General features: G+C 37.4%; 1 protein-coding gene across 2 annotated transcripts in view; it reads left to right on the top strand.

Annotated features, from left to right (window-relative positions):
• Window positions 1–14257, top strand: part of GOLPH3L (golgi phosphoprotein 3 like) — a 36732-nt gene extending 22475 nt beyond the window's left edge. For both annotated transcript variants that reach the window (XM_037125772.2, XM_037125763.2), the window contains 2 exons: window positions 34–148; window positions 12049–14257. In XM_037125772.2, the coding sequence (XP_036981667.1) occupies window positions 34–148; window positions 12049–12476 (543 nt within the window). In that variant the 3' untranslated portion in view covers window positions 12477–14257. The remainder of the gene's footprint in view (window positions 1–33; window positions 149–12048) is intronic.
• The last annotated feature ends 392 nt before the right edge of the window (window positions 14258–14649 follow it).

Raw genomic sequence — 14649 nt, 5'->3', positions numbered from 1 at the left:
AACTAGGGTCCCTTGTTTCTTCTTTCCTGAAAGGTACTGCTGAAGTCAGACAGCCCAACGGGTGATGTTTTACTGGATGAAACTCTCAAACACATCAAAGCTACTGAACCCACGGAAACTGTCCAGACATGGATAGAGCTACTCACCGGTAAGATAGCTCACAATGATTTGGAAATCCCACACTTTGTAATCTTGATCGTGCTCTTGAGGTCAGGAAAAGAAATACAGAAATTCAAGGAGCTGGATAAGGTATATATGGTTCATTGTTTAACTGGACTAATAAAGGACAGAAAAAGCACAGTTAATCAATACCTAAAGTTTTCCAACTCGCATAAGCTCTTGAATAGTATTTTTTTTAATTTTTTTATTGATTATGCTGTTACAGTTGTTCTATTCCCCCTTTCATTGCCCTCCACCCTACCCCCCCATCCCCACCATTACCCCCCCTTTAGTTTATGACCATGTGTCTCGTCCTTTAGATTCTATATTTCCCATGCTATTCTTGCCACGCCTTCTATTTTCTATCTACTGTCTATGCTACTTATTTTCTGTACCTTCTCCCCCCTTCTCCTCCTCCCACTCCCCTGTTGCTAATCCTCCTTGAGATCTTCATTTCTATGTTTCCACTCCTGATCTAGCTGTCCTTTTAGTTTGCTTTCGTTTTAGGTGTGGTTGTTAATAACTGTGAGTTTGTTGTCCTTTCACTGTTCATGTTTCTTTAACTTCTTTTTCTTAGATAAGTCCCTTTAACATTTCATATAATAAGGGCTTGGTGATGATGAACTCCTTGAATTTGATCTTATCTGAGAAGCACCTTATCTGTCCTTCCATTCTAAATGAAAGTTTTGCTGGATAGAGCAATCTTGGTTGTAGGTCTTTAGATTTCATGACTTGGAATACCTCTTTCCAGCCCCTTCTTGCCTGTAAGGTCTCTTTTGAGAAATCCTGCTGACAGTCTGATGGGGACTCCTTTGTAGGTGACTGTCCCCTTAGCTCTTGCTGCTTCTAGGATTCTCTCCTTCATTTTAATTTTGGCTAATGTAATTATGATGTGCCTTGGTGTGTTCCTTCTTGGGTCCAACTTCTTTGGGACTCTCTGAGCTTCCTGGATTTCCTGGAAGTCTATTTCCTTTGCCAGATTGGGGAAATTCTCCTTTATTATTTGTTCAAATAAGTTTTCCACTGGTGGCTGTGCCTTTCCCCCTTCTGCTACCCCTATAATTCGGATGTTGGAGTGTTTAAAGATGTCCTGGAGGTTCCTAAGACTCTCCTCATTTCTTTGAATTCTTGCTTCTTGACTCTTTTCTGTTTGGCCATTATTTGCTTTCTTCTGGTCCACTCCATTGATTTGAGTCCCAGTTTCCTTTTCATTACTATTGGTGTCCTGTGCAATTCCATTCATTTCAATTAGTTTCGCCTTCATATATTTGTCTAATTTGTGGCTATAATCAACCAGTTCTGTGAGGATCCTGATGACCAGTGTTTTAAACTGTGCATCTGAGACTTTTGCTATTTCTTCATCGCTTAGATCTATGGGCTCTGGGGCTTTGAGATCTTCTTGCGACATTTTTGGTCTGTTCGCACCCTTTAAGTGTGAGAAGCGGTGCCTTGGACTCCCAGGTCGCTGGGTTGTGAATCTGTATGTGGGGGCATGGTCAGAGCGGGGAAATGGCGACCCCCTCTGCTGTTTCTCACAGCTGGGTAAGGAGCAGAGCCTTAGGTGGTTCACCTGGGCCGGGCCACTCAGAGTCGCTGGGTTATGACGCTGTATATGGAGGTGGGGTCAGAGCAGGGAAATGGCGGCGCCCTCCACTGCCGTTTGCTGCGGGGACCGCCCAGCCCCGGTCCAACCGCCCACTCTCTCGCCTGTCCGCCCACGCACAAATGCGCGACCACAGTCAACACGCAGCACCACTCCCCCGCTGTCTCCCCCGCGGTCGCTCGCCTGCTTGCTCACTCGCTCGCTCGCTCACTAGGTCCAACCCTGCGCATCTGGATTCCGCGCATCTGGATTCCGTGCGACCGAGTTTTCCTGTGCAAGCCTGCTTCACCAGCTGCTGGTTTCGCCCCTTACCGGTCAGGCTGAAGAATTTGTTGTTAACGAACTTCCGAAAAGTTCAATTTTCCGTGTTCTGGCTGTGTTTTCTGTTGCTAATATTTAGTTGTCTCTAAACTTGGTCGTGTGAGAAGGCACGGCACATCCACCTATGCCTCCATCTTGGCGGAAGTCCTCTTGAATAGTATTCTTCACAAGAAAAGTTTTTAACATCTTTATTGTATATAATGCACATACCATAAAGTTGATCTATTTAAAGTATGAAATTAAATGGATTTTAGTATATTCACACAATATTGAAACTCCATCACAATCTTAAGTTTAGTACATTTTCATTAACCCCAAAATAACACATACTCCTTAGCAGTTTCCCCACATTTCCCCCCAACCTCCCTCCAGCTCTAGACACCCCACTAATCTACATTTTGTTTTTGTAGATTTTCTTATTCCATATATTTCATATAAATGGAATTATACAAATTAAGGTTTTTTGTGACTGGCTTCTTAAGATAATGTGTTCAAGGTCCATTCATGTTGTGTGGGATGTAGTAATATTTCATTCCTTTTTTTTTCTTTTTTAAAGGCAAGTTCAGAAACTTTGATGTAAATAACTAGAAATCTATGGCCTAAAATTTTAGGAGGATCTTCAGTAGAACACTTGAGGTCACAACCAATATCTTCTGGAACAGTTTTTTTAATGGCAGTTTTTATTAAGATAGTTGTAGATTCACATGCAGTTATGAGAAATAATACATAGATTACTTACAGGCTTTGCCCAGAATCCCCCACCACTAATATTTTACAAAACTATAATATAATATATAATAACCAGAATATTGATACAATCTACCAATCTTATTAGAATTTCCCCAGTTATAACTTGATTCTTTTATATTGCCAAATATTTTGTTGTATGGATATGCCATACTTGTTTATCCATTCATAAGGTGATAGACATTTGAGTCATTTTCACTTTGGCTATTATGAATAATGCTGTTATGAACATTCATGGACAAGTTTTTCTGTAGACATGTAATTTCTTTTAGGTATATAGTTAATGTTTCTATTGTGGTGTAAAATATAGAGAGCATAATATTTATTATTTTAACCATTTGTAAGTACACAGTTTCATGACATTAAATACATTCACACTATTGTGTACCCATCACATTTCTCTATACTGAAAGCTTTCTCATCATTCCAAATATCTCTCTTCCTGCCTCTCCTTGTTGCCTTTAGGTTGGCAACATCTACTTTCTGTCTCTGAATTTGCCTTTACTAGGTAAATCATATAAGTGGGATTGTATATTTGTCCTTCTATATCTGGCTTATTTCACTAAGCATATTTTCAAGGTTCACTCATGTTGTAACATATATCAAAATCTTATTCTTTACCACATTGTGTTTATTCATTTCATCCATTGATAGATATTTGAGTTGTTGCCACCTGTTGGCTGTTACAGATACTGCTGCTCTGAACATTGGTATACAAATGTTCAGAGTCCCTGTTCAAGTTCCTGCTTTTCTTTCTTTTGGCTATATACCTAGGAATAGAATTGCTGGAGCATATAATTCTGTATTTTGAGAAACTGCCAAACTTTTCTACAGAGGCTGTACCCTTTTACTTTCTCATCAGTCATGCATGAGAGTTTCTTCACATCCTCATTGGCACTTGTTATTTTCTTTCTTTCTTTTTTTTTTTTAATTATACCATCCTGGTAGCTATGAAATGATATCTCATTTTGTGTTTTTTTAAGAGTTTATAAATTTTTTCTTGTGATGAAAACTTTTAAGATCTATTCTTTTAGTAACTTTCAAATACAAGATATAGAGTGTTGTTAACTGTATTCAACATTCTATACATTATATCTCAGGACTTATTTTGCAATGAGAAGTTTGTACCTTTTGATCACATTTACACATTTCGCCCACCCCCCATACAACCCCCATTTCTGACAATCACCAGTCTGTTCTATCTGTGATTTGGCAGGGAGAGGGTTACATTCCATGTGTAAGTGAGATCATGTGGTATTTGTCTTTCTCTGTCTGACATATAACACTTAGGATAAGGTCCATTCATGTCTCAAGTGTCAAGATTTCATTCTTTTTTATGGTTAAGTAATATTCCTCTCTGTGTATATATGTGTGTTTCTGTGTTCATCCCTTTTTCTTTTTTTATTCATCCATCAATGGACACTTTGGTTGCCTCTGTGCTTTGGCTATTAAAAATAATGCTGCAGTGAACATGAGGGCTCATATATCTTTTCACATTAGTGGTTTTATTTCCTTTGGATAAATACCCAGAAATGGAATTGCTGGGTCTATGGCAGCTCTATTTTTAATTTTTTGAGGAACCTCCATACTGTTTTCTGTAGTGGCTGCACCAGTTTATATTCCCACTGGCAGTACACAAGTGTTCCCTTTTCTCCACATCCTCTTCAACACTTGTTATTTCTTATCTTTTTGATGATGATAGCCATTCTAACAGGTAAGAAGTACTATCTCATTGTCATTTTGATTTATATTTCCCTGATGATTAGTGATGTTGAGCACTTTTTCATGGATCTGTTGGATATCTATATTTTTCTCTTGGAAAAATGTCCATTCAGATTCTTTGCCCATTTGATTTTATGTTATATTCCTTGGGTAAAATTCACTTGATTATACTGAATAATTCTTTTAATATGCTGTTGAATTCAGTTTGCTAAAATTTTATTAATGATTTTTACATCTATATTCATAAGGTTATTGGTGTGTGATTTGATCTAAACCGAGTATGTCATAGACAGCATATAGTTGGATCATGTTTTTAACCCATTCTGCCAATCTTTACTTTGTAAATGAACAGCTTAATCCATTTACATTTAAATAAATTACTGATGAGACACTTCTACCATTTTGCAGGGGGTTTTTTGCTGTTTTTTTTCTATATGCCTCACAGCTTGATTTTTCCCCTCATTTCCTTCATTAATGTCTTTTATGTTTAGTTGCTTTTTCTTTTATAATGAAACATTTTGATTTCCATTCATTTTCTTTTGTGTACATTCCATGACTGTTTTCTTTCGTGTTACCATGGGGATTACATTTAGCATCCTAAATTTATAACAACCTAATTTGAATTTATACCAACTTAACATCAATTACATACAAAAATTCTGCTCCTATACTGCTCCATTCTACCCTCTTTTTGTTTTGCTGGCATCGATTATATCATTGTAAATTGTGTGCCCAGTTACAGGTTAATAATTGTTTTTAATGTATTTATCTTTTAAGGCAAATAGAAAATAAAAAGTGCTGTTTAAACCAAAATTATAATAATACCAACTTTTATAGTTAACTTAAATCATGATTTTTATTTCTTCATACTGCATCAGTTACTATTTACCTTGTATTTCAACCTGCAGAACTCTCTTTTAGCACTTCTTGCAGGAAAGTCTCAGAGTGGTAACAACCTTCCTCAGTTTTTGTTTATCTGGGAAAGTCTTCATTTCTCCCTTATTTTTGAAGGACAGTTTTTCTAGATGTAGAATTCTCCATTGAAAAGGTTAGGTTGTTGTTTCCCCCCCACTGCCCATCTGTTTGAATATATCAGCTCACAGCCTCTGGCCTCCAAAGTTTTTTATTAGAAATCTGCTAATATCTTATTAGGGGTCCCTCGCATGTGACAACTCACTTCCCCCTCCCTTCTTTCAAGATTACTTTTGGCTTTCAACTATTTGATTATAATATGTCTCAGTATAGGTGTTTTATTCAACACTGAGTTTGTTAAGCTTCTTGGATTTATAGATTCGTGTCCTTCATCAAATTTGGAACATTTTCAGCCATTACTTTTTCAGCTATTCTTTCTTTTCCCTTTTCTGACTCTTCTGTGATTTCCACAATGCAAATCTTGTTCCATTTGACAGTGTCCCAGGGGTCCCTTAGGCTCTATTCCTTTTTTTTCACTTGCTTTATTTCCATTCCTCAGACTATATAATTTTAATTGTCCTATTTTCAAGTTTTCTGAATCTTTCTTCTGCCTGTTTAAATATTTTTGAGGACTTCCATCGAAGATGGAGGCACAGGTAGATGTACTTTGCCTCCTCGTACAACTGAAAAAAGGACAATAGCAAATTTAAAAACAAAAAATAACCAAAACTGCCAGAAAATCAAACTATATGGAATTCCAACAACTAAGGAGTTAAAAGAAGAAATATTCACCCATAATTGTAGGAGGGGTGGAGATGGGCAGCTGGGGCACAAAGGACGCATGGCAAGGTGGTGGCTGGAGGACTGGGTGGGTGAGGTGGAGGCTGGCAGATTAGGCAGTGTTGCATTTTTATGCAGATAAACCAGAAAGAAGTGAGCCAGACCGTGTAACTAAGGGTTCCAGCGTGGGAAAAGAAAGCTTTAAAACCTGTGCTGTAGACTTCCAGCCAAGATGGAGGCATAGGTGGACACACTGTGCCTCCTCGCCCAACCAAAATTAAGGACAACAAAAATTTAGAAACAAAAACAACCAGAGAATACAGAAAATTGAACCGTATGGAAGTCCAACAACTATTCATCCAGACCGGTAACAGAGGCAGAGTCGGGGGATGGTAGAGAGGGGTAGAGGCAGAAAAAAGTAGTGGCTTGTGGACACGGGCACACAAGTGGCAGCTGGAAGATCCTGGGCACAGGGAGGCAACGAGCAGACCCAGTGAGGCACACAAAATGGCTGGCTGACCGCGGTCACACATTCACATGCAGATAAACCAGGCAAAAACAGGCAGCGAGACAGACCACAAAACCCAAGGCCCCAGTGCTGGGAAATAAAGCCTAAAAGCACTGATTGAAAACACTTGTGGGTATTGGGGTGCCAGGAGAGACTCCTAGACTCACAGGAGAGTTCGTTGGAGAGACCCACAGGGTCCTAGAATGTACCCAAGCCCATCCACCTGGGAACCCACACCAGAAAGGCCCAATTTGCTTGTGGGAAATGGCAGAGGGGACTGAAATGTGAGAGAGTGGATCAAGCGCCATTGTTCCCTCTCTAACCCTGCCCCCACATACAGCATCACAACCCAGGGACACGGTTGCCCCGCCCTGGCGAACACCTAAGGCTCTGCCCCTCACTACGTTACAGGCTCAACCAGACCAAAATAGATATATATATGGCTTACATGCAAGAACAACTCAAAGCCCCAGAACCAATACTTTTACTCAACCAAGAGATAGCCAACCTATCAGATGCATAGTTCAAAACACTGGTGATCAGGATGCTCACAGAATTGGTTGATTTTGGTGGCAAATTAGATGGAAAAATGAAGGCTATACTAAGTGAAATGAAGGAAAATGCACAGGGAATCAATAGTGATGGAAAGAAAACTGGGACTCAAATCAATGGAGTAGACCAGAAGGAAGAAAGAAATGACCAAACAGAAAAGAATGAAGAAACAAGAATTCAGAAAAATGAGAGAAGGCTTAGGAACCTCCAGGACAGCTTTAAATGTTCCAACATCTGAATTATAGGGGTACCAGAAGGGGAAGAGGAACAGCAATGAGTGGAAAACTTACTTGAACAAATAATAAAGGAGAACTTCCCCAATCTGGCAAAGCAAATAGACTTCTAAGAAGTCCATGAAGCTCAGAGAGTCTCAAAGAAGTTGGACCCAAGGAGGAACATACCAAGGCACATCATTATTACATTAGCCAAAATTAAAATGATTAAAATGAAGGAGAGAATACTAGAAGCAGCAAGAGATAAGGGGACAGTCACCTACAAAGGAGTTCCCATCAGACTGTCAGCTGATTTCTCAAAGGAGACCTTGCAGGCAAGAAGGATCTGGAAAGAAGTATTCCAAGTCATGAAAGGCAAAGACCTACATCCCAGATTGCTCTATCCAGCAAAGTTTTCATTTAGAATGGAAGGGCAGATAGAGTGCTTCTCAGATAAGTTCAAGTTCAAGGAGTTCATCATCACCAAGCCCTTATTATATAAAATGTTAAAGGGACTTACCTAAGAAAAAGAAGATAAAAATATGAACAGTGAAAGGACAGCAAACTCATAGTTATTAACAGCCACACCTAAAACAAAAGCAAACAAGTGCAACAGGAACAGAACCATAGAAATGGAGATCACATGGAGGGTTATCAACAGGGGAGTGGGAGGGGGAGAGGGGGGAAAAGATACAGAGAATAAGTAGCATAAATGGTAGGGAGAAAATAGAGGGAGGGCAAGAATAGTATGGGAAATGTAGAAGCTAAAGAATTTATGACACATGGGCATGAACTAAAGGGGGGAAATGTGGATGGGAGGAGGTGTGCAGGGTGAGAGGAATGAAGCAGGTAAATGGGAGAACTGTAATAGCATAATCAATAAAATATATATTTTAAAAAACCTGTGGCTGTAAAAACTTGTGGGCATTGCAGCCATGGAGAAACTCCCAGCCTCACAGGAGAGTTTGTTGGAGAGACCCACAGGTCTCTTAGAATGTACACAAACCCACCCACCCAGGAATCAGCACCAGAATGGCCCAATCTGCTTGTGGGTAGTGGAGGAAGCAACTGAAAGCTGGCCAAGAGCAGAGCAAGTGGCATTGTTCCCTCTCAGACTACTCCCCCACAGCACAACAATGCAGCAATGTGGGTTGACTCACCCTAGCGAATACTTAAGGCTCTATGGTATACCAAGACAAAAAAAAATATGGGCCAAATGAAAGAACAGATCAAAGCTCCAAAAATAGAACTAAGTGATGAAGAGATAACCAACCTCTCAGATGCAGAGTTCAAAACAGTGGTAATCAGGTTGTTCACAGAAATGATTGAGTATTGTTACAATATAGAGGAAGACATGAAGGCTATGCAAAGTGAAATAAAGGAAAATATACAGAGAACCAACAGTAAAGGGAAGGAAATCAGGACTCAGAGCAATGATTTGGAGCAGAAGGAAGAAATAAACATTCAACCAGAACAGAATGAAGAAACAAGAATTCCAAAAAATTACAGGCTTAGGAACCTCTAGGACAAGCTTAAATATTCCAACATCTGAATCATAGGAGTGCCAGAAGGAGAATAGTAAGAGCAAAAAATGCAGAACTTACTGGAACAAATAATGAAGGAGAACTACACAATCTGGCAGAGGAAATAGACTTCTAGGAAGTCCAAGAACCTCAGAGTCCCAAAGAAGTTGGACTCAAGGAAGCACACACCAAGGCTTATCATAATTACATTACCTAACATTAAAGCTAAGGAGAGAATCTTAAAAACAGCAAGAGAAAAGGAGACAGTTATCTACAAAGGAGCTCCCATAAGGCTATCAGCTGATTTCTCAAAAGAAACCTTGCAGTCAAGAAGGGGCTGGAAAGAAGTATTTGAAATCGTGAAAGGCAAGGACCTACATCCAAGATTACTCTATCCAGCAAAGCTTTCATTTAGATAATATTTGAAGTGGACCCTTCAAATATTATTTTTGTCTCCCCACTACACCTCATACTAGATTTTTAACTTCTGAAGGACCGGAATAGGGACTGTTTTCACAGTTGGTAACATAATTTTACATTTATTCCTACCACCAGTGTGTAGGTTTCAGTTCCTCTATGTCTTCATTACTTGTTACTGTTTTTATTTTATTTTATTTTAGTCACTCCAGTCAGTATATAGTAATATCTAACTGTGATTTTTATTTGTATTTCCATAATGACTAATTATGTTGAGCATCTTTATATGTGCTTATTGGACATTTGTATACCTTCTTTGAAGAATTGTCCATTTAAATCTTTTACCCATTTTTAATTGGTTTTACCTTTTTGCTATTGAATTGTACTTTAAAATATATTCTAGATACAAATCTCTTATCAGATACATGATTTGCAAAAATTTTGTTTCAGTCTCTTTTTTTTAAATATATTTTATTGATTATGCTATTACAGTTGTCCCATTTTTTTCTTCCCTTTATTGCCCTCTGCCCTGTACCCCTCCTTCCACCATCATTCCCTCACTTTAGTTCATGCCCATGGGTCATACATATAAATTCTTTGGCTTCTCCATTTTTCATACTGTTCTTAACCTCCCTGTCTATTTTGTACCTACCCACTTATGCTTCGTATTCCCTGTACCTTTTCCCCCATTCCCCTGGTGCCTTCTCCCCACTGATAATCCTTCATGTGATCTCTAGTTCTATGAATCTGGGATGTCTTTCCATTTATTTAGATCTTCTGTAATTTTTCAACAATATTTTATCATTTTCAGTGCATATCTTGGGCCTCTTGTTAAATTTATTCATAAGTATTTTGATTCTATTTTTTATTCTATTTTTTGATGCTATTGTAAATGTAATTATTTTATTTTATTTTCCAGTTTTTCATTACTAATATATAGAAACACAATTGATTTTTATGTACTAATTTTGTATCATGCAACCTTGCTGAACTTGTTTATTAAGTTTAATAGTTTTTAAATGTATTCCTTAGATTTTTTATATACAAGATCATGTTATCTAAAAGTAAAAATAGTTTAACTTCTTCCTATCTGTTTACCTTTATATCTTATTCTTGCCTAATTTCTCTGGTTAGACTCTCCAGTACAGTTTTAAATAGAAGTGATGAGAATGGGCATCGTTGTCTTAATCCTGATCTTAGCAGGACAACAGTCTTTCACCATGAAGTATGATGCTAGCTGTGGGTTTTTCATAAATTCCCACTCTCAGACTCAGGAAGTTCCCACCTATTCATAGTTTGTTGAGTGTTATAATCATAAAAGGATGTTGGATCTTGTTAAATACTTATTTTGTGCATATTGAGATGATCATTTCTTTTTTGTTTTTTATTCTATTGATATGGTATATTACATAATTGGATGTTTTAGATGTTAAAACAACCTTGCATTTCTGGTATGAGTCCTTTCTGGGCTTGTTTTGCTAGTATTTTGTTGAGTATTTTGTACCCATATTCATAAGGGATATTGACATGTGGTTTTCGAGTGACGTCTTTGGTTTTGGTATGAGAGTAATATGATATAGATTAAGGAAGTGTTCCCCCTTCTGTTTCTTTGAAAAAGTTTGTGAGGCATTGGTATTTATTCTTCTTTAAATGTTTGGTAGAATTACCAGTAAAGCCATCTTGGCCACACTTTGTAGGAAGTTTTAAAATTAGTTATTCAGTCTATTTACTTGTAGATCTATTCAGATTTTCTCTTTCTTCTTTAGTCAGTTTAGGTAATTTGTGTGTTTTAAAGAATTTGCCCATTTTCTCTAGGTTATCTAATTTGTTGGTGTATTATTGTTTATAAAATCCCCTTATTACCCTTTCTGTTTAAGATCAGTAGTGATATCTCTTCTTTCATTCCTAATTTTAGTAATTTGAGTCTTCTCTCTTTCTTCCTGGGTCAGTCTAAGCTTGTCAGTTTTATTTATCTTTTCAGTGAACCAACTTTTGATTTATTGATCTTCTCTATCGTTTTCATTTTCTCTATTTCCATGCTAATTTTTATAATTTCCTTTCTTCTGCTTTGGGTTTAGTGTGCTTTTTTCTTCTTTCTAGTTTTTTAAGATAGATTAGGTTATTGATTTGACATTGTTTCTAGAATAGCACTTGGGGTCATAGATTTTCCTCCACACAGCTTTAAGCTGCATCCTGTCAGTTTTGGTGTGGTGTGTTTTAATTTTCATTCAACTCAGAGTATTTTTAAAAGTTCCCTTGTGATTTCTTCTTTGACCCATTGTTTTTTCAGAATATGTTATTTAATTTCCTTATATTTTTTAATGTTCCAAATTTCCTTCTGTTAACAAATTTTAATTTGTTATTTAATTCCATTGTGGTTGGGTAGCATATTTTATATTTTTTTAGTCCTTTTAAATTTATGAGGCCTGTTTTAAATTTATTAAGGACTAGCATATGGTTTCTCCTGGAGAATGTGCCATGTACACTTGAGAAGAATGTCTATTTTGCTGTTATAGGATTCTTTAAGATGTCTTGTTTGTTAGGTCTGGTTAGTTTATAGTGTTCCAAGTTTTCTGTTTCTTTTCCCCATAGGCGAGACCTGGAACCCCTTCAAATTACAATACCAGCTGAGAAATGTAAGAGAGCGAATTGCAAAGAACCTGGTAGAGAAAGGCATTCTAACCACTGAGAAGCAGAATTTCCTCCTATTTGACATGACTACTCATCCAGTGACCAATACAACAGAGAAACAGCGACTAGTGAAAAAACTTCAAGATAGTGTTCTAGAGCGGTGGGTAAATGATCCTCAGCGTATGGACAAGCGAACCCTAGCACTCCTGGTACTAGCCCACTCCTCTGATGTGCTAGAAAATGTCTTTTCCTCTCTGACAGATGAAAAGTATGATGTGGCAATGAATCGAGCCAAGGACCTAGTAGAACTGGACCCTGAAATAGAGGGGACAAAGCACAGTGCCACAGAGATGATCTGGGCTGTGTTGGCAGCCTTCAATAAATCCTAAAGCCAACAGATAGGTTTCTCATTTTTCCCCTGCTGGCCTGGTGACTGTCAAAGACACTCTGAGTTTTGTGTAATAAGATGTTTTTCATTATTTTTCTTTCCTTCTCTTGAATCAGACTTGTGATTTGGGGAGAGCAACTTCAGGGCTTCTCCACAGACCTTGACCTCTATAAACAAACTTTACTTCTCCCTACGTTTTCACTCCAGAGGTGAATAAACTGGGTGAGCCTGCATACACCCAGTAAACATTTTCTCTCATTTCTTAGTTTACTTCCATCTAGTGTGCTTTTGGACAAGCAAAGTTATCTTAGTGGGATTTGGTATTCTCCAGCCACAGAATGTGAATGTGAATGTGAATTTGAGATGTGGAGAAGACCATTTATTACATTTTTTAAAGTCTGTTTTCTATCTTAAATACATGTTTTCAAAGTCTTGGTCTCAGATCTGCTAGATAATGTAGCTTATTGAAATAACTGCCTCTTTGAATAAGGGTCAGTGGATACAAACTAATTTTTAGAGCAGATGGTCTCTAAGATTGTATGTCCCACTAGTGATTTTCTCACTTCCCTGTTTAAACATAATGAGAGTATTCCAAATTTGATCACTTGGTTATCAAATCAAGAAATATATTTCTTGATCAGAAATATATTCTATCCTCTTTCTGAGCATTATTCTATTCCATCATTAGGACAGAAGTCTCAATGGAAAAAAAAATCTCTTTCAATCACCCCCTTCACGCAATCAGCATTATCTTAAGGAAAGGAGGTAGTATCAGAATTTCCACCCTCTAGCACATGACTGTCCAGATTTCTCCAGACAACTTTAAATCTCACTACTCTGAACTGAGTTGTAAATTTCAAATGCTGATGGGCAGCAAGTCCTAAATCTAGATAGTGTATATAGACTCCAGGTCGTCTTCTTCACTACTTTTGGCTTTCTACATAAATTAATAGATTCAATCTATATTTAAGCAGTCCAGAATCATTTTGTCTATATCTAATCCACAGATACCTTCCTAGTCATTAGTATTGTCTCAACACAACCATCTTTCTAGGCAAAGTTTTAAAATGTTTTGTTGTTTTTTTTTTTCAATTTAGTAGTTGAGTGTAAAGAGAAGCTTATTAAGAAAAATCCTATTTGGGAGGGTCAATTTGGTGACAAGAGCATACTGATACAAAGTTCAGGATTAGGGACAGAAAGTGAACAGGAGCCAAGTTGTGCTGATGTCGAGCATTTATTATACTTATAATGGATCCTGCCTCTTAACCATTACAGAGAAATAGGCTGTCAAAGGGCTAATACAGGTGATGCAGGTCTGATACTAAATCTTCCAGATCAGAAATAACTAAATCATAACTTCCATCTCTTCTCCAAACCTGTTTAGCCCTACAAAATTTCCCAACTCAGTACTTCAGGTATCACGTAGGTAACTGGAGAAATAAATTTTAGCATAAGATAAATTCTCAATGTGAGGTTGAGTAGAGCTTTAGTCTGGCTCTCTAAAAATTCAAAAGCAAGCCCATGTGTTGTTTCTGTCTGACTTAGTTTTTCTTTCCATTTGAACAGTTCGGCATGAATTGAAACCAGGTTTTCCTGTGGAAAGTTTCAGCTTGATTGGGGCATGTGGAAGTTGAATTGAATTCTTTCTTGCAACTCTTAGTACTGTTTATTTTTATATTGTATCTCAAAATGGTGTCTTCAGTTTGAACCTGCAGAATGTTCACTACAAAACACCTCGTTTAAAGCATATGGCCTTCACATTTCTGTATAATAAAGATAATTATTGGCTCTCTGGTCTCTCTGTGCAGTTTTTTAACTTATTTTAACTGGAAATAAAAACTTTCCACACAAGTCCTATACATTAGGATACCAGCCTGTTTCATCCTGTGTAGAAAACTAGAATACACAAATAACATATATAGACTGGGGTAGGGGGCATCAAGGCTAACCTGAACACTAACCAATGTTAGGAAGTTAGAATAATGTCTCCATCCTAATCAAAATGACTTACCCAATTATATACCATTATTACCATCAAGAGAATATATATGTTCTGTCCTATTAACATTTACTTGGGAGTGATACCTGAATTTATCTAAAAGCCAGAAGTCTTAAGTTCTAAGTGTAGATAACATATGTAACTACAACAGAGTTAACAATTTGTGAAAGGATAA

Source organism: Artibeus jamaicensis, unplaced genomic scaffold, assembly GCF_021234435.1.
Source record: "Artibeus jamaicensis isolate MK-2021 breed Jamaican fruit bat unplaced genomic scaffold, CSHL_Jam_final contig_1715, whole genome shotgun sequence".
NCBI classification, from domain to species: Eukaryota; Metazoa; Chordata; class Mammalia; order Chiroptera; family Phyllostomidae; genus Artibeus; species Artibeus jamaicensis.
This window is presented reverse-complemented; position numbering and strand designations above follow the sequence as displayed.